The following is a 21,408-nucleotide window of genomic DNA, read 5'->3' as shown; positions in this document are numbered from 1 at the left end:
AAAACACTAGACAACAACGATCTTTTCTAGATAGTAGGGAAATTATGTAAAAACAGCATGATTCACACTCACTGGACTTTCTGAGCAGTCAAGGCCATACATGTGACTAATGGGATTGTTTGTCCTCCTTTCTGTCATCACCAGCAGTCAGCCGTTGTGAGGTTGTCATGGTGACAAATGACCTGACTACACAAAAACGTGGCTTTTAGCATTTGCATTCATGATATTTGTTTACCTTGTACCCTACGTCCTTTTTTTCAAACAAAGCTTTTTTGTATTGTTTCACGTTGTTGAGTCGGAGTACAGAGGAGTTGTTGAAAGACACATGTTGACTTTGTGCTGTGACCCTGCATGTTACATGAACAGCGCTTGTGTGTGTGTTTGTGTGTCTGTGACGTTTGTTGTGTTTTTCCTATAGGCATCGTCTTCAACTAACAGAGTCCTGGACAACCAAACCGTTGGAGAGCTGAAGGCTGAGATTGTCTCTTTGAAGGGCTTACTGCTCAGCAGGTAACAAAGTTATCCAGACCCCGTCATTGTGTGTGTGTGTGTGTGTGTGTGTGTGTGTGTGTGTGTGTGTGTGTGTGTGTGTGTTGTGTGTGTGTGTGTGTGTGTGTGTGTGTGTGTGTGTGTGTGTGTGTGTCAACTTTGGCCATATTTAATTTATGCCTGACATTAAAATACTTTCTCTCATGTTGCTCTTTAAAATGACTCTTGTATTTATCAGGGGTGTCAAAAGTATTCACATTCATTACTCAAGTAGAAGTATAGATACTAGGGTTTGAAAAGACTTTTGTTGAAGGATCAACTCAAGCTTTTTACTTAAGTAAAAGTGTAAAAGTACTGGTTTCAAAACTACTTGAAGTATAAAAGTAAAAGTAATATAAGGCAGAGATCTTCAACAGGGGGTCATCAGTCATTGCAGGGGAGCCTCCAAATTATTGTACATTTTTTTGTCTTTAAAAAAAAAAAACTTAAAATAAATTATTATTAATATAAATTCCCACTGATGATAGGCTTTCTGGCCTATAGGTAAGGTAGTCACTAAGATATCAGCCCACATATGCAGTTAATCCTAGATTTACTGTGCCACATATGTAATATTAAAATATGATTTATAAAATCATGCCAACAATTAATATTTTAATAGCTTATGAAAAAAGGGTATGTAAGACGGCTTTAGGTTGCCCTTACAGTTATTGTAGGCCCAGTTTAATATGCAACTTAATTTCATACAATATGTAGTAGGGGGTCCCTGCTACATCTCACTTTAAGTTAAGGGGTCCTTGGCTTAAAAAACCTTGAAGACCCCTGATGTAAGGGGGAAAAAATGCCATTAAGGACAAAAGCTTAGCCCCAAACAAAAAAAACATTTTTCTAAAGGCCACAATGACTATAATAATGTTATATTAAAAGCATACCTGCAAACTCAGAAGGGCTGAAAAAGGTGACACATCTCTTCTGTGTCTTTCAGACAACGATAGCTACAGTCTGGTGTTACAGTTCTCTCCAGTGAAATACAGACCCACTTTTAAACCGTTTAACTGTCAGCATTTTAACCGTGCTTACTCCAGCTGCTAGCTAACGGTAGGCTAACGTTACCTGCTGCCAACTGTAGCGTTAACTAGCGTCCCGTGCGGCGATGTTTCAGTTCCCTCTAATGTCCGTTTTTGGAGCATCAGAGAGAAGCGCAGGCATTTAAATGGCACCTAAATAACGCACCGAAATCCGCGTTGCTCTTCGGTCCGGTAGATAACAGTCCTTATAAGGCACCGGTGCCGTCTTGGCACCGGGTTTGTGCAGTTGCAATGGATTGCATACAAACCAATAGGGTGTCGGAATGGTATATGTTTATACTTCTCATCCAACCACAATCAAATTCACTCTCTCCAGATGGCGCGATTTGGATAGGTTTTTTGTGTGTGTTTTTGAACGATGACGAGCCGGAATGAAAACAAGCCGCACTGAAATAGGAATAATGAGGCTATTTTTAAAATGTAAGGAGTAGAAAGTACAGATAATTGCGTGAAAATGTAAGGAGTAGAAGTAAAAAGTATGCTGTAAAATAATTACTCCAGTAAAGTATAGATACCCAAAATTTCTACTTAAGTAAGGTAACGAAGTATTTGTACTTCATTACTTGACACCTCTGGTACTTATTGTGTTTATTTTTTGGTTTCCACATGTTAAAACAGCGTGACAGATTAAGACACAAATACAGTGCCTTGCGAAAGTATTCGGCCCCCTTGAACGTTTCGACCTTTTGCCACATTTCAGGCCTCAAACATAAAGATATAAAACTGTAATTTTTTGTGAAGAATCAACAACAAGTGGGTCCCAATTATGAAGTGGAACGAAATTCATTGGCTATTTCAAACTTTTTTAACAAATAAAAAACTGAAAAAGTGGGCGTGCAAAATTATTCAGCCCCTTTACTTTCAGTGCAGCAAACTCTCTCCAGAAGTTCAGTGAGGATCTCTGAATGATCCAATGTTGACCTAAATGACTAATGATGATAAATAGAATCCAGCTGTGTGTCAAGTCTCCGTATAAATGCACCTGCTCTGTGATAGTCTCAGAGGTCCGTGTAAAGCGCAGAGAGCATCATGAAGAACAAGGAACACACCAGGCAGGTCCGAGATACTGTTGTGGAGAAGTTTATAGCCGGATTTGGATACAAAAAGATTTCCCAAGCTTTAAACATCCCAAGGAGCACTGTGCAAGCGATAATATTGAAATGGAAGGAGTATCAGACCACTACAAATCTACGAAGTCCCGGCCGTCCCTCTAAACTTTCAGCTCATACAATGAGAAGACTGATCAGAGATGCAGCCAAGAGGCCCATGATCACTCTGGATGAACTGCAGAGATCTACAGCTGAGGTGGGAGACTCTGTCCATAGGACAACAATCAGTCGTATACTGCACAAATCTGGCCTTTATGGAAGAGTGGCAAGAAGAAAGCCATTTCTTAAAGATATCCATAAAAAGTGTTGTTTAAACCTGGGAGACACCTGGGAGACACACCAAACATGTGGAAGAAGGTGCTGTGGTCAGATGAAACCAAAATCGAACTTTTTGGCAACAATGCAAAACTGAAGCGAACTCATCACCCTGAACACACCATCCCCACTGTCAAACATGGTGGTGGCAGCATCATGGTTTGGGCCTGCTTTTCTTCAGCAGGGACAGGGAAGATGGTTAAAATTGATGGGAAGATGGATGGAGCCAAATACAGGACCATTCTGGAAGAAAACCTGATGGAGTCTGCAAAAGACCTGAGACTGGGACGGAGATTTGTCTTCCAACAAGACAATGATCCAAAACATAAAGCAAAATCTACAATGGAATGGTTCACAAATAAACATATCCAGGTGTTAGAATGGCCAAGTCAAAGTCCAGACCTGAATCCAATCGAGAATCTGTGGAAAGAACTGAAAACTGCTGTTCACAAATGCTCTCCATCCAACCTCACTGAGCTCGAGCTGTTTTGCAAGGAGGAATGGGCAAAAATGTCAGTCTCTCGATGTGCAAAACTGATAGAGACATACCCCAAGCGACTTACAGTTGTAATCGCAGCAAAAGGTGGCGCTACAAAGTATTAACTTAAGGGGGCTGAATAATATTGCACGCCCAATATTTCAGTTTTTTATTTGTTTAAAAGGTTTGAAATATCCAATAAATTTCGTTCCACTTCATGATTGTGTCCCACTTGTTGTTGATTCTTCACAAAAAATTACAGTTTTATATCTTTATGTTTGAGGCCTGAAATGTGGCAAAAGGTCGAAAAGTTCAAGGGGGCCGAATACTTTCGCAAGGCACTGTAACTGAAGCGAAGTTTGGCCGTATTCTCAACTGTCATTTTTTCACCCCACTGGAGTTTGCAGACTGAACTTAACTGAGTAAACCCCATCTGCTGAGGAAGACTGCAAGATGTGGTTGAAAGCTCTTGGAAAGCTACTAGGTTGACCTTAAGATTTAGTGTAGTTTCTGGAGTTTTGAGTTTAAATCTCAAAAACAACTACAAAACAGCAATCATCTTTGCATACTGTCTTCTATATTACAGTACTGTTGATAGCCTGAAATGTTTGTGGTTGGGACTCAGTAAATAAAAGAAAAGAACACATAATATCACATCTTCCAAATTACTCGCACACCACACATAAAGCATAATCATTCATCTGAAATATGTTTAATCTCACAGACACTAGAGGTTATAATAGTGATTGCACCATTTATTTTACATCACAACTTGCCTCGGCTGATTAGCATACTGCAGGCTGCATATCAGCTGGTCTTCTGTGTTTTAATGATTTTATTGGTAAGCAAGATAACCACACGTGCATAATTGCTCCTATGCAACTTCAGTCATTTTCTGAGTGCAAAATGACACAAAACAGTGAGAGAAATTATTTATAGGAACTGAAAAATCAGCTGTGTCCTGATTAAACATAGATACTTTTCAATCAATCTTGTGAGGGTAAAATCTGAACGTACCTACCACATGTTAATGCAAGGTGTAAAGTATTTAGTGTTTTTTAAAAGTCTCATTGTGTACTGCCAGACATCCCCTCATTCTTCCCATCTTTGTTCCTCAATCTAGTCAGGCAGTGCCCAGCTCAGTCAGGCCCATTAGCATGCATGATTATGTATCCGTGTCTATAATGAAGCCTGAAGTAAGTGTGTACATCAGAAAACCAGCAAGGATGAAAATTGCCTCAGAACTGTCTAGTTGAGCATGTTTTGTTCCCCCCGTACATGCTAATCAGTGATAATCCCTTTGTCATTTGCTTTCTTGACTTCATCCTGACTCTCACAATGAGTTTTCTGGCAAAGGCTTGAATCACAAACTAAAAGCTCTGTATCACCATCTGTCTCCAAACGTGTTCCCTTTCTGTTCAAATGATCCAAATCATCTCTAAACTGTTTTTTTTTTTTTTTTTTTTAAACCACCAAGAAGTGCTTATCCCATTACGATTCAACATTGTCTTTTTGATCTTAAAAGCTGCAGTCGATGTAATTAAAAAAAATCTTAGAGCTTCTTTACCAGGTGTGACAAACATCTGGCTGTTTGGGGGGGGGGGAGCTATTTTCTCTGCTGTAATTCTGAGAATTACATAGGGTGCTTTGTGTGTGTGGCTGCATGTTTAAATTTCAATTCAGTTTTATTTATAGTATCAAATCATAACAAGAGTTATTTCAAGACACTTTACAGATAGAGTAGGTCTAGACCACACTCTATAATATACAAAGACCCAAATATTCCAGTGATTCCCCCAAGAGCAAGCATTTAGTGCGACAGTGGCGAGGAAAAACTTCCTTTTAGGGAGAAACCTCGGACAGACCCAGGCTCTTGGTAGGCGGTGTCTGACGGTGCCGGTTGGGGGTGTGATGAACAGTGGCAATAATAGTCACAATAGTAGTTGTGGTAGTTCATGGTGTAGCAGGGCACTGCAGGGCGTTACAGGGTGTAGCAGCACGTAGCAGGGTGTAGCAGGGCATACAGAGCAGGACCACAGCGACCGCTGCAAACATAATTTAGGTGTGAATGTAAACTACTGTTGAGGATATGTTCTCATTCAACACCTGACATAGGAAGCGATATATAGTGTTGTGGTTGCAGTATGCCTAATTATGGCTGATTACATCATGGGAAGTTTTTTTTATTTTTATTTTTTTAAGATTTGTTTTGGACATTTCAGCATTTAATGGAAAGGACAGCTAGATGTGAAAGGGGGAAGACATGCAGGAAATCGTCCAGGTGCGGCTCAAACCCTGGACCTTCTGCATCGAGGCATACACCTTTATATACAGTGCCTTGCGAAAGTATTCGGCCCCCTTGAACGTTTCGACCTTTTGCCACATTTCAGGCCTCAAACATAAAGATATAAAACTGTAATTTTTTGTGAAGAATCAACAACAAGTGGGTCCCAATTATGAAGTGGAACGAAATTCATTGGCTATTTCAAACTTTTTTAACAAATAAAAAACTGAAAAAGTGGGCGTGCAAAATTATTCAGCCCCTTTACTTTCAGTGCAGCAAACTCTCTCCAGAAGTTCAGTGAGGATCTCTGAATGATCCAATGTTGACCTAAATGACTAATGATGATAAATAGAATCCAGCTGTGTGTAATCAAGTCTCCGTATAAATGCACCTGCTCTGTGATAGTCTCAGAGGTCCGTTTAAAGCGCAGAGAGCATCATGAAGAACAAGGAACACACCAGGCAGGTCCGAGATACTGGTGTGGAGAAGTTTAAAGCCGGATTTGGATACAAAAACATTTCCCAAGCTTTAAACATCCCAAGGAGCACTGTGCAAGCGATAATATTGAAATGGAAGGAGTATCAGACCACTACAAATCTACGAAAGACCGGCCGTCCCTCTAAACTTTCAGCTCATACAATGAGAAGACTGATCAGAGATGCAGTCAAGAGGCCCATGATCACTCTGGATGAACTGCAGAGATCTACAGCTGAGGTGGGAGACTCTGTCCATAGGACAACAATCAGTCGTATACTGCACAAATCTGGCCTTTATGGAAGAGTGGCAAGAAGAAAGCCATTTCTTAAAGATATCCATAAAAAGTGTCATTTAAAGTTTGCCAAAAGCCACCTGGGAGACACACCAAACATGTGGAAGAAGGTGCTGTGGTCAGATGAAACCAAAATCGAACTTTTTGGCAACAATGCAAAACGTTATGTTTGGCGTAAAAGCAACACAGCTCATCACCCTGAACGCACCATCCCCACTGTCAAACATGGTGGTGGCAGCATCATGGTTTGGGCCTGCTTTTCTTCAGCAGGGACAGGGAAGATGGTTAAAATTGATGGGAAGATGGATGGAGCCAAATACAGGACCATTCTGGAAGAAAACCTGATGGAGTCTGCAAAAGACCTGAGACTGGGACGGAGATTTGTCTTCCAACAAGACAATGATCCAAAACATAAAGCAAAATCTACAATGGAATGGTTCACAAATAAACATATCCAGGTGTTAGAATGGCCAAGTCAAAGTCCAGACCTGAATCCAATCGAGAATCTGTGGAAAGAACTGAAAACTGCTGTTCACAAATGCTCTCCATCCAACCTCACTGAGCTCGAGCTGTTTTGCAAGGAGGAATGGGCAAAAATGTCAGTCTCTCGATGTGCAAAACTGATAGAGACATACCCCAAGCGACTTACAGCTGTAATCGCAGCAAAAGGTGGCGCTACAAAGTATTAACTTAAGGGGGCTGAATAATTTTGCACGCCCAATATTTCAGTTTTTTATTTGTTTAAAAGGTTTGAAATATCCAATGAATTTCGTTCCACTTCATGATTGTGTCCCACTTGTTGTTGATTCTTCACAAAAAATTACAGTTTTATATCTTTATGTTTGAGGCCTGAAATGTGGCAAAAGGTCGAAAAGTTCAAGGGGGCCGAATACTTTCGCAAGGCACTGTATGTGCGCCTGCTCTACCAACTGAGCCAACAAGGCCACACAGAAGTTTATTTCTATTTTTTTTATGAGGTTCTGATCAGGCCTAATTTTTTCCCTCTCTCTTGTCTGTCCCCCTTCCACAGGAGACAATTCCCTTCCACTCCCACTATTCCTAAAATCCCCTCATGGCAGATTCCCCTGAAGCCGCCATCAGCACCTGGCTCGCCGCCAGTCAATCACACCAACAGCAGCAGCGACATCTCCCCCGTCAGTAACGAGTCTGCCAACTCCTCCCCCATTAAAGATGGACACCACTGCCCCCAGGATGCACTGGGAGGGCCTGATGGAGCGAATGGTATCAGTGGAGATGACGGCACCGTGGGCCTCGGCGCAACGCTGACCCTGGACCTAAAGGACCCGGTCCGCATGGAGGTGCAGAGGGAAGAGGAGAAGAAGGAGGCGGAAGAGGAGGAGGATGATGTCAGCCACGTAGAGGAGGAGAAAGAGGAGGATCCTGTAAGCATGCAGACAGTGGCTCGGCGAGGTGGGGATGGACAGATTAATGAACAGGTGGACAAACTGAGGCGGCCCGAGGGTGCCAGCAATGAGAGCGAGGTGGATTAGATAGCAGTAGAAAGCACAAAGACACTCTCCAAACACGGCTTCTCGTCTCAGCTGACGGCTTTGTTATATTCTGCTCCTCTCTGCTCACACTTGTTTTTTATTGTTGTTTTTTTAATCCATCTTCACTGTCTGTTTCCACTTGTTTTTGTTATATTTTAAGCTTGAGCAAAATGAGGAGTAGGCATGAGAAGATGCAAAACTGACTAACTATTGGAGTGTCTAGTTGACACACGGCTTACCTCGATTTACTTTTCATCATGCAAACTAAATGACTGAATGCAGAGCCAAGTACCATGCTGTGACGTTTCTTTGAAAGGAGAAATTACAAACCGTAGTCAAATCAGAATGACTTTAAAAGGCTGTGTTCAGTACTAACCGTGTGCGACTGACAGCTTTACATTTTCATAATTTGATCAGATAATTCACAGCTTTGCCTTGGTGTGCTTGTAATTGTACCAAGGCTCGTCTTATCCAGACCAAAGAGGCAGAGCTGCAGAGAATATCTCTTCTGTATAGAGCAGCTGTAGGTCAGGAGTCATATGTTGGTACTTCAGTCTCAAAGTTACCATGAGCTTCCAGAAAAGCATTAGCAGAGGTTTTCTCCCTGTTGATGGCTATAGGAGAGGACAAGCTCTTCCAGGGCCGGAGCTTTTAGCCTCTTTTATGTGTCCTTTCGCATTGGTGTCAGTCTGTCAATAATTCACAAGGCCAGCAGGGTGGCATTTGGGTGAAATAAAAGCCCTGAAATTCGAGATTAGAATGTGATGACGGGCTTTGTTCCATACCGGTGTCAGGGTGCTCATACGCTCAAAGGAGGGAGAGATAAATGTTCCCCCCTACTTTTTCCCTGAGGGCTGAATTGTGCATCTTTTGCGAGTGTGTTTGCGCGTGGCAGGCGAGAAAACCCAGACTGTCTGCTGAGCTGTATCTGTGTCTCCAGCAGGGCAGCTGATTTGGTTTGTGAAGTATGTTAATAATCAAATGATCAACAAATAACAGATGTATTAGTTCATGCAGCTTGAAATGTCAAGGAGGCTAAAAGCGGAAATCTAATACAGAAAGCCCAGTTGCATTGTATCATTTTCTGTGACAAACCCTGCGGTCCAAATTATGTAGGGCCTCCTACAGTGAGTAATCTTTACAGAAAACGGTGCCAATATTTTGTAATTAAGCTGCAGTAAGACGACTAGAGCTGCCACAGATGGAAGTTGCAGAACTTGTATGACTTTTTTTCTCAGTGTGGAGGTGGATGGGGGAAGTTAGAAAAACATTGCCCAGTGATTGAAAAGGAAAGTAATAAATGAATACTTGACTTATTGAATTACTCACTCTGTCTCCAGCTAACAAGAAGAGTCCATGAGTGAGAAGAAGGGATAACAGCTCTGGTGCCATTTCCACTTCCATCACATGGCCTTCATAGAACAACAGAAAAGGTAGAGGGGCACTGCACATTTCTGTGTGACACCCGTCCTCACCTACAGATTGTTTGTTGATTGAGTCTCGTGTCGTTAAACGTGTCGAATGATGAGAAAATAGCAATGCAGTATGCTGTAAAATATATTTTTTGATTTAGTAGAAAAGAATTTGTATGGATGAATAAGGTTGGGTAAAAGAAGTACATAATCACAAGGTGTAACTTATGCTACTTAGCCACTGTAGAACCAGTGATTGGTCCTCTGTAACCTACTAATTACTGTCTGAATGTCAGCCAAAATTGTACATAATGTAATAAATCTGGTTTATCTCAAGTAGAATCTCTATTATCTTCATTTTAAACCAACTGGACACTAAATGCATGGTACTGTATGTTATTATTAAAGGCTAAACCTAGTATTATAGGGATTTTCATGTTTATATTTTTCCCTTCAGTTGCATAAGTATATATTTAGAAACACACACACAGCTAAATACTTGACTTGTATTAAAGAACAGGGTGCCAATTCTAAATCATAATTGAGTCAAATGTACCTTATTTGTATTTCCAGCCATCCAATGAACATTGAAAGAAATATGCACAATAACAAAGTCAAATCACACACATGTAGGTCTTTAAGTGGGTTCTGCAGTTTTTATTTTGAATCTCTCTGAGATGTTTGTGTGAATGCGGTTGTGTATGTTCAGGTGCAGGAAGGTTTTCTGTAACATTCATATCACATACCAATCTGTAGTATTCTTTTCAGTTTGGCTAAAAAATTGAGTTTGGAAATAATAAAATCTGAAAAATTAGACTTTCCATTGTATGAGAATTTTTTTTTATCATATTTGTTTACCATGTTTGAGCATTATACGTCCAGTAACATCAGCACTGAAAATCTTTGCCATTTGCAAGAAAACCAACATTTCTGAAATAACCAAACTATTCAGGTCAAAGTTTGTGATTTAATCTTTGTGGTTCCTGAACTTTCTGTTTTTGTGTCACCTCTCCGAACCAGCTGTAATGTATCTGTAAGACCAGATACAGATGAGAATACTACAGTACTTTTCAGAAAGCATGACAAGGCAGGGACTTTCAGCTTTTTTTCAGCTTTCTCTCTGGAAATGAGTAAGTCACATAGTTACACATTATAAGTGTGAAGTGTTGTTTATTTCTGTAGGTGGATCGTTAGTGTGCCTTTTGGTTTCTGCTGTGGGAGTAGGGCCTTCTCGAAAAGGGTTTCCTATTCTATTTTGAATACATTGAAGATGACGAAGATAGCCATTATAGACTTAAATCAAATTTTTTAAAAGTGCATTTTTAAATAAATATCTTTTGTTTAATCCAGCAGTAAAGACAACTCTGAGGCAGGGTGAGACAGGCAGAGAGAAGGAAAAGAAAGGAGGTGGTATAATGATTGCAAAGACCAAAGGTAAGCTTGGATTGTTCACAGTAATCTGATGTCACCAGGGTGAAAAGAGGGACCAGTATCATTTATTGACAATAAGTGTTTGAGAGTGGCCTGTTGAACTAATAACATGCTAGCAGCCTTGTGAGGATGTAATGCTTAGACTAAATGACAGAATTGCTAAATCGATGCTAAATGTAGAGATTGTTTTGCTACGTGGCGCAAAATATGTCAAGGTTGGCATGAGGTGGCGCCAGAGAAAAGCCTTGTTGCCTGAATCCGATTGGTTTATCCCCATGGTTTATCCTCTTAATGTCCATTTTAGGACATCTCAGAGTCAGCTTGTCAGACAGGCAGCTTTACATTGTCAAACTTTCAGCAGTCTAAGCTGTTCCTTCTCATTCCCAGCTAAACTTAGTTACACTGTTAATATGCTCAGCATAATAAGCCCTAAGTTAAGGCAAGCTATACCAATGCTAAATATGGTTCCGCATAGTTACATGCATAATTGTTGCTAACTTAAATAAGAAGCTTACTTTTACAAAACGTGCATGCATTATCTATTACCATGCTAGTGCATGTAACGTATGAATATCTGTATGTAATTTAAAACCACTTTCCCGATTATGCATTGCACTCTATTGTCTTTTTATTTCACACGTTCTTTCTTGTCAAAACCTGAAGCCTACATTACCCACAATGTAGTCTATATCCACAACGTTCCACTTCTAGGATTCCCCCGTTGCCGCCGGAAATTCGTGCCGGATTTCACTCTTTTCGGCCGGATGTCCGTTACCTTCCATTTTTTTTGTGTTGGCATTTTAAACTCCTGTCGATTTATGAGGACTATGGTCAACTGCTCCTCAGATCTCTGCAGGGTAAATCCAGACAGCTAGCTAGACTATCTGTCCAATCTGAGTTTTCTGTTACACGACTAAAACAACTTTTGAACGTACATGTTTCACCAAAACAAGTTCCTTCCCGAGGCTATTTTGCCGTGGCTCTGCCCAGTGCTTACGCCGTCCATGACAATTGTGATTGGTTTAAAGAAATGCCAATAAACCAGAGCACGTTTTTCTCCCATCACAGAATGCTGTGTGGACTAGCCAGATCCTACTCCGCTCCGCAGCGTGTGGATAGTCTGGCACAGCGAGACTACCCACAATGCAACTCAGAGTGTGTTATGCTAATAGCGGCTTTTATATAGCCCAGAGCCACTAGCCTATCATCAGATTCCATACAGCTCCCTTCAGAGCCAGATAGAGCTACACCTGAAACTCATCCCCACACTGACACTGGCTTTAGGGGGAATCCAACTTTTGTTACATAAGCGGACAGCAAAGTTTATGAAACTGTGCACATTTTATGTTACGTAACAATCCTCAGAATCTCAACTTCAATCATTTATTGTGATTTACATTTGAGCGAAAAAGGGTGAATGCTGTTCACACAGGTTGCTGATAATTCTAAGATTCCTAAGAGCATTGACCGTACAGCTCAAATCACACACTGCCACAGTCTGTTTTTTTAATATGCAATTTTCTACAGTCAAGGTCCCACCATATATCGTCATCCCAAAGAAAAGCTGGGCTGAAAAAGCCAATTTTGCCTCATCTGGGGATCTCTGAATATTGCCATGCGTTATCAAGTGTTTGAATTTAATTTATCAGGGTCTAAATGATCAATAGCGTTTCACATATTGATGATGTGTATAAACTTCTCTGAGGTTCGATACCACATCCCTTTGTAATCCATTAACCTCTCCCTGGAGTTCAGGCCAACCTTAGATTTATAGGGACCTACTGTAATAAATCCACTTGTACATCATTTAGTGTCTTTGGGGATTTGCAGTGCATTCCTGTCCAGAAAGCGCCATCTATCCTACCCTCATATTCTCATCTACATTTTAAGTCGTAACAACATTCACCGCAGTCTGCATACCCTTTCAGAAACTTTGTGCCTGTACAAAATACCCTTCCTGGGTAGAGTTTGTGTATTAGCCAATAACCAGCGCATCTCAGTCTGGCAGTGCACTGAGGGATTGTTTGTCCAAAGCTACACCTTGGTTTTGACACCATTTGGCTCCCCGGTTGGGAGCCTTAACCTCATCAATCTTGCTGCTAAACGGAGAGTACTCGATAGGGTACTGTATTGACTCGCTCTGAACTCCATTGTTCACTGGAACTGAGCACTCAGCAGGTTAGAGGGCTGAGTGTCTCTTTGGATCAATGCAAGGGTTGTTAGCCCGTAGCAGCCAGTCAGAGGGCTACCATGACTCTGTCTGCACCAAGCTCACATCATCTCGACTCGTTTAAAACTCCTTCTTGAGTCCTTGAGCATTGATCCCGGTCCAGCTTTTGTTTTCTCATCACACTGATTCAGGACACTTCACATCCTAGCAGCGTAGGTCCAGTTCTTGAGATCTTCAAGCTCCACGCAACATTGCTTCCTGACATCTCTCTCTGAGGGGAAGCGTTCTTTGAAGATTTGCATAGGAAAGTTCATGGACAATGCAGGAAGAGGGGGCCTGAGGATGAAATGCTTCTTCTTCCTCTTCCATGTGAGATAAGATGTATGTGGCATGCAGCTGGAAGCAATCTGATGTAATACTTGATTTGTGGCCTGTGGAACTCCACCAGTTGCTTTACCCCTTTGGAAATATCCCTTTACTCCTCAGGAATACTCATCTGGACTGACATTATCAACATCTGCAGTGAAAGTCTGTTAACTGTCTCTCAAGATGTTTTCATCTAAGTCCTACAATTATGTTTTCTCTTATATTCTATATTTTTGGTGGTCTGTGCAATTTGTTTTAGCCACACTAGCAGCGTGCCTGTAGAAAAGGCAACGCCGGTCGGTTGATCGGTCCACCATTTTGGTCAAGACTGTTCTATTTTTACAACTATTAAAGGGATTGCCATGAAAGCATCATTCATGGTGCCCAGAGAATGAATCCTGACTTTGGTGATTCCCTGATCTTTTATCTAGCACCACCATTAAGTCAAAGCTTTCATTCATCAGTGGATTATCTCAACATCTACCGGATGGATTGGTACAAAATGTTGTGCTGGTATTAATGTTTATCAGATGATGTATCCTTATGACTTTGCTGATCCTGACTATTCCTCCTGCCCCACCACAAGGTTGACATTTGTTGTTTTTAGTGAAACGTCTTCGTCTTGACAACTATTGGATGGTGGGCATTGCTGTGAAATTTGGTACACACGTTAATGTCCCTCTCAGGATGAATTGTAATAACTTTGGAAATCTCTTTAATTTGTCAAATAGTTTGGTTTATGACCAAATACTTGCAAAACTAATGACAATGTCAGCTTCAGTTGTACTTGTTGTTGTTTAGTGCTAATTAGCTAATGTTAGCATGCTAACATGCCAAAATTAGGATGGTGACCATGGTAAAAATTAAACTTTCTGAATGTCAGCATGTTGCATTATTGTCATTGTGAGCATGTTAGCATGCTGATGTTAGAATTTGGTTCAAAGCACCGCTGTGCCTGAGTTCAGCCTTGGAGAGCTGCTAGCTTGGCCGTAGACTCTTAGCCATGCTAAAAATATTCTACATAGGCTCATAGTTCTGTGGGCTAGCAGGCCTAAATCTTTCTCTGACTGATGCATTTCCTCAATAGTGTTTTCAGCAGTGAAAGTAAGGAAGCATGGGCCACCTCCAAAAGCTCTCCACGGCTGTCTCTCTAAAAGCAGCTTCCCAGCTCTGAGCTGTAGCTGAACACTGGCTCCTTCCTGGTAAAAATGAGAACATTTGACAAGCCAAGGTCACCAGGGGGCTTTGCCTGTATAAGGCTTCAATCGCTGGGCCCAGCGAACACTGCAAAGTCATAAAGCACTTTGTCATCACTCGCTATATAAACTCTCAACAATCAAGTGGGATCACATTCCCTCCCTCCCACTCTGTGTGGCCTGTGTCACTTGATTTTCTGCTGGCGCTGTTTCAAATCCAAATGGAGTATGTGGATACTGGAAGGCTGTCATGTGGAAGGCTGTTGGGCCTCTCGAACCTGAAGGAAAGCTTTACTCACCGTATTGGCAGGTGGAGGAAGGCGCTAGGGAGAAGCAGTGAGGCTGTAAAAAAAACAGGGAGGTGGGTACTGGCAGTATTTATGAATGGTCCAATAATGAGCCATCAGGAGCATGGTGGCCATGAGAACACAAAGGGAGACAAGAGGTAGAAAAAATGAATGCCCTTGTCCTGTGCTGGTGGAGAGCAGCAACGCCTTTGCGCGGAGATTGGATTATCCGAGGGAAGGCCTGTCAGCCTGCTGAGGGACCGCGGCTGCAGGCGGCGCAGGGGCAACAGGTGTGGCGCTCGCCAGTGTTTGTGCAAATTAGACTAATCACAGGGCCTGACTGTGGAACACCTGAAGCATGCTAGCGGGCAGGAGAAGGGAGGGGCAGGGGGGTTGGTGATGGGAGAAGAAAAAGGTGGATAGAGAGTTCAAGCACTGCCTTTTTCATGGCCTCTTGCATTCACAATGTTCTGTTAACTATAATCAACTCGTAGAGCTTAACTTTTACGTACATAAACATGTCTACAGCAGTTCCTGTGACTCTGTGAAGCTGCACTGAGACACAGCGTTGCTCGAGTTAACTGCTGAGGTCAGCATGCTAACATCCTCTCACATTGTATATGCTAACATGGTAACAGGTATAATGTTCACACTAAGTAGCTAAACACTATACAGCCGAGGCTGATAGTTAGTTTTTCAAGGATTCGGTCAAAAGTTGCAAGTTAAACATTTGACCTGATGATGGTGCTAGATGAAAAGTGTAACCCACCATAAGCCTTGTGTGAGAATTGATGCGTAAAGTAGGGTGGTCTGTGAAATTCACTGACCTTGTCCTCCAAAATTAGCATGGATTGTCACAGCGAAATACAACCCACATTTCCATGCCCTTAGTGAGGAGGAGAGCAAGTGAAAAAAAAATAATCCCAAAATCCCTCAGTGGACACCCAATGTCTTGTTTTGGAGGTGTCTGCGGTACTCACAGAATTCTTCTGGTAACAGAAACCCACAGTGAATGATGGACGTTTTCTATTATTAGCAACAGCAGAATCTCCCCAACCTTTGCTTCTTCCATGCTACAAATATCACATTGCTGATGTATTCCATATTAAATTACTGAGTTTTAACCGAGCGGGGCTGTTCGAGCAGGGCTGTTCAGTGTCAACAACCATAATGTGGAAGATTAGCACACACATGATGCCCACCTGTTGCCCAGCTCTGTTTTATGAAGGTCACAGCTGTGATACTGAAACCGGTCTTTTTAAAGGCTCTGGTGATGTTTATGTGGGGGGGCTGGTGATATTCAACAGAAATAAAGCTGATTGTAATGCTTTAACTTTAAATGTATTGCAACAGTTGTAACAAACAGCCAAAAATACAAAACTCCCAAACTTTGACCTGCTGCAACCTGCTAAGTATTTTCTTTAGTTTCAGTCTCACCACATGCTGCCTTTTAAATGCCACATTTGACACGTTTCTGTTAACCCCCATGCTATTTACCCTCATTACTACCCAGACAATGCCGACCACGTGGTACAGTGACATAAATGCTTTTTTCAAACTATATTTCCATAACAAATATACTTAGTAAAACCCAAGAAATGTTGTTGCTACTCAGATGATCTTTTGCAACATCATTATATGAATGGGAAATCAGTATGAAGAAAATAAAGCCCAGCCTGTGTCAGAGTAGGATATTATTATTATTAACCACAACTAACCATTCTTGTGGCATTCATTCACCATCTGTTATGTTGTCACTGCAAACTTTGCTAGTGATCACTTTTAAGCAAAGCAAATAGATTAATCAGTGTTTTGATCATGTTTGAGAATGGCCAGTACATTGATATAAAACAGAAAGATTATTTTACATCAATAGTCTGCCCATTTATTTATTTATTTTATAGATACTATAGAGGATATCAGTTTGGTTAGTGAGTGTGAGTTAATGTTGCAGGAGATTATACATTTAATCCTATATTTAACAACAAGACATGCAAAATAGCTAACTTATTTGCATTCTTTTCAAATAAAATGTTTATTTTCTTTTATATTTCTGTTCTGCTCTCTGATGAGTCAGCATTACAGCCCTTAACTTATTCACATGTATAAAATATATATATATATATATATATATATATATATATATATATATACACACACACACTTTTTTCAGTTTTGCTTCCACGTCTGTAACCAAAACTTCATGTTTTTTCTTTTAATTTGACATGTGACACTGCTCTCAGTTGACGAGTGACACTTCCTGCATCTTGTGACCATAGATCTTGTTGTTTCATGTTATGTTTACTTGTTATGCATGGTGGCTTAGAATATGAGTGATTTATTGAGGCAGATTAATAGCAGGTGTGTGTGAGTTACATAAGCATCATCACATTTAGTAATTACCAACTTCCTTGTGTGTACAAACAGACAAACCACTTTAAGCCGCTTTGGGAGAAAATCATCATTTTCTTTCACAGAAATTAGACTGAAAAGGCTTTTACAGTATTAACATAAGAATGAGTCACAGAGCGCCAGTGCCAGAGTCAAACGGTTTTACAGCTCTGTCAAATGCTGTCCGCTGTGTGTTCCAGCCATCATCGCCGAGCAGAAACACCATGTTGGACCGTTCCAGCTTATTGTCAGCCAATATGCCAGGCTTTTTCCCTGAAAGAAAACGATCCCATTCCCCTCGGACTCACGTCAAATTAAGCAAATTTACAGCTTAGCACTTAAGAATTCTCCGTTTGCCAAGAAAGCAGCAGCAGCAGCAGCAGCGGGCCTCACTTGCCAGTTAGCGGTGCTGCGCTGTGGCAATTGAAGTGGAATGAGAATTACTCTGGCCTCAGAGAGAGCGCCGGGCCATTAGATTTTCTTTTTTTGCTCCAAGCTCTCCCCTTTCCGATAGGACTTATAAAGTGATAAAACATTCCCACTCAGCTCTGGAGACCTCTGGTCCAATTCTGAAGCAAACTACTTGAAGGGTAATGGCCGCGTGGCTACGAGCCAGCCTGGATCAACCGTTTTATGCACTTGTTTCTGGTTGCTGTCTGCTACTAGTTGTTTGTTCTGCTGGCAAAGTTGTGTTTAACTGTGGGAATGACTAATCTCTGGCAATGGGCAAACTTGAGGCAAAGTAAAACAAATAGAACACAATGTTTGGTATTTCTTAGTAAACATTTATGTAACAGAGTTGACAGGAGGCTCGTTTTTTTTTCTTTTTCACAAGCTGTTTAAAGGGCCAACGCTAATCTTTCCACTGGATTCTGTTTGTGTTTGTAAGATGACAACTGCATGTTTACCAAATAACATCTCCCCTGTAACATTACACCCCCCCCCCCTCTTTGAAAATGTGTTCACTTGAAACACAGCTCACACAAATACAGGAACTGTGTTTGTTCCCACACTAGCACCCGTTCATTTGGAGCTTGACGGCCACATTTGAACTTGTAGTCAAAGACCTGAACACACTAACTTTTTCATTTTGAATCAAACATCCACCAGCATTTAAAACGCACCAGGTGTTAAGTACCTGATTGTCTCTTCTAGAGAGATCTTCTCTTCTAGGAAATAATGCATTTTCGTTTTCAGGAAACTTCATCTAAAGGCCAAACTCTAATCTAAAATGCTAAAATGTCAAGAAAAGCTTGACTAACCTGCAACACCTTCACATCTACGATAAAGTCATATAGATTCATATTGTTGTCATTAGCCATGATGAGCATTGCATCCATTTTCTGCTGCTAACAAACCCTGACCTCTGTGCAGAGATGAAAACAAAAATAATTACGTTTTATTAAAGAGAAACAGATCATGTGGGTCATTACCATGACGATCTGATTTCTGGACTGTTTGCTCAACTTCTTTTCTGTGTGAACTGGCCAGAGTTGAATCCAGTTTTTCTGGTTTTTGAAGTTAATAACCACACCACTGTTGTTTGTTTTCACTGAATGTTCCGACAAAACTGTGAGAAGAATGCCTTTGTAATCTCTATGTCCCAACGGAAGAAAAATGTGTTGAAAGACAAAGATTTCTAGATACACCACCCTCTAAAGAATGCAAGGTGTGTTTATGGAAAAAAAAAGAGAAGATGAAAAAACCTACCCAGCCAGAAACGAAACGCACAGGTGTTGCACAAGAGAAAAATATCTGATTGAAAACCTGCTGAGCACATACAGAAGCAGACCTGTGCTTCATGGGACCTTAAAAGGATAATTATATAATTGTGTATTTGGAGGAGGAGGAAGTCAACACTCGTCTGACCAGTGGTTGCTATGCTGAAAAGCTTTACAACAACCTAGTTCTCTTAGTGTGGTTGGATTTTAAATGTGGAAAATATAAAACGGGTGGAAATCTCTTGTTTTTGCAGATCTTTGTACTGTAGACCAGCTCCAATGTTTGATGTCTGAAACTATCTCATGTTACAGCTCAGACTTTCCTACGGATGGTTTTAACAACGCTTCTTACATAGAAATGGAAATTCTTGTTATTTTGGTCACTGTTATGCATCTTTTTCCGCTACGTTTTATTCTTAAATGGCAACATTTTCTGTGTTGTTGCTGAATTGAAATCCTCATTGTAAGAATTGCGTTGCTGTTTTTTTTGTATAGTAGTTATATGTAACAATACAGGGCACCTTGCCTGAAGCTTACTGACTTGAGATGACTACGTACACCACACTTAGATCCCCAAACAAAGATGCCAAGACTCTCTCAGACCCCAGTCGCACACGTCAAACAGCAGCATATCTAAATAGAGCCACATAAGGCAAAGCCACATGTTCCTATGGCACTGCATCCAATAAGGTCTTGTTAATGGTAAATTGGATGAGTGTGTGTCCAATTCTCCATTTCCTCAGAGGTGTCTCAGCAGCAACAGCTGCTACCAATGGCAAAGCAGCTTTTTTCACACAGCCCCCTTTTCCGCCGTGTGACTGAGCTCTTTCCAAAATAAGCCCATACACATGCAAAAATAGATAAATGAACATCTATAGCAAAGGGCAGCAGATTTAAAGAGAGGTCTAAGTGGGGCAGAGCGCTGAAAGAGATGAGGGGAAACATCTTATCTAAAAACCTGAACTATAAACGGACCAATGAAGCAGTAAAATGAGCGTTGCTATGCTGATACGTGATATGGTGTGTGCCTGTGGGTCCTATCAACCACAAGCTGCACTGTCTGATGACAAAGATACGAGAGACAGCAGGCCATTTATTTTATGTAAAAAGCTTCTATAATTGTTGCTTCTTCGCAGTGTTTTGCTGAACATTTTTGTTAGGATCCCTTAAATTAGTTTTTTAAAGAGCGGTGACCAATACACAGTTACCTCAAACGCATCTTTAGCATTTCTGTTTTGCAATTACTTATTACTTCTGCTGCGTTCCTACGGGATGATTGATAAAGATGGAGAGTATTCCCATGTGTTAGGTTTTTGTACGTTTACAGTCAAGACAGTTGTATGATTGCAGAGTTTATTGTGTGGATGTAATATACTGTGAATTGATGATAAAGCACCTTATCTAGTAAATTTGGGTTTAAACTCCTCGAACAATGGACTTTAGCGGCGTCTTTATTTGTTTAACTGCAAAATATCAGAGGCTTCAGAAAAGCCAAGTTGCCAGTCGTAATTACAGCGCTAAAGGTGCCGTAGGTAAGATTGTGAAGATCCAGGACTTAGCCAAAAAATTCGAACATTGACAACTTCTCATTCCCCCCCTTTTCTGCTAAAGTCCAAAACTGTCTCCTAAGCCCCTTCCCCCACAAGGGAGAATGAATGTGTGTGCATGAGCAGTGATTGACACGCAGTTAGACATCCCCCCCTGGCCCTGATTGGTGCATCTGAACAGGGAGCTGTGGATTTTTGCAAATCGCACTACAGGCTGTAGGTGGTGCCAGAGGAGCCGGATTTTTTTTTGTATTACCTGCTTCATGTAGTTCTACTGGAACAGAGTCAGTTTCAGCAAATATGACAGAAAGTTAGTTTTTTAAGTCTTACCTACTGCACCTTTAAAGTTGCCGTGAACTGTCTTTAAAGTATTAAAAGCATTCAACAACTACAGCTTGACAGCGTGAACAGCTGATCAGTCATGTGAGTTACATTTTTGCCTAGTCAGAACTTATCGGCGCTCCCATATCCCATTTAGTTCATCAACTCTTTTTTCGACAAAGGCAAAAACCACCTCAAGTGTGCGTAGAAACTTTTTTTGTGCAATTGAGGAAGTTTAATCGAATTTTGCGATATAATGATATACTTAAACTTGGAAACAAGCTGTAAACAGAACACTAACATATTATCTCAAGCAACACAAACAGTTGCTTATTTACACACCCAGTAGACAGATTTGGAGTTGTGTTCTGTTCGCCTGATGAATGTTAAGTCTAATATTTACTCACATTTTAGCTCTGCTTTGGTCTCCACCAACTCCTGAGGTGATTTATCTGGCTCTTTAGCAGCTGAGCGCTCTATGATGTTCACCAGCTAGTCGCTAACTTTCTGTCTGTTGTTTGGT

The 21,408-nt window shown here is 41.0% G+C and overlaps 1 protein-coding gene across 2 annotated transcripts in view; it reads left to right on the top strand.

Annotated features, from left to right (window-relative positions):
- Positions 1-10,271, top strand: part of pex14 (peroxisomal biogenesis factor 14) — a 52,830-nt gene extending 42,559 nt beyond the window's left edge. Inside the window, exons 8-10 of one of the 2 annotated variants that reach the window (XM_039801312.1) lie at positions 419-510; positions 7,563-7,935; positions 9,384-9,791. In XM_039801312.1, coding sequence (XP_039657246.1) covers positions 419-510; positions 7,563-7,935; positions 9,384-9,407 — 489 coding nt within the window. In that variant the 3' untranslated portion in view covers positions 9,408-9,791. Of the gene's footprint in view, positions 1-418; positions 511-7,562 lie in introns of both variants that reach the window. The other variant, XM_039801311.1, reaches the window with a different exon arrangement.
- Positions 10,272-21,408: the final 11,137 nt, after the last annotated feature.

Source organism: Perca fluviatilis, chromosome 5 (genome assembly GCF_010015445.1).
Source record: "Perca fluviatilis chromosome 5, GENO_Pfluv_1.0, whole genome shotgun sequence".
Classification (NCBI taxonomy): Eukaryota; Metazoa; Chordata; class Actinopteri; order Perciformes; family Percidae; genus Perca; species Perca fluviatilis.
This window is presented reverse-complemented; position numbering and strand designations above follow the sequence as displayed.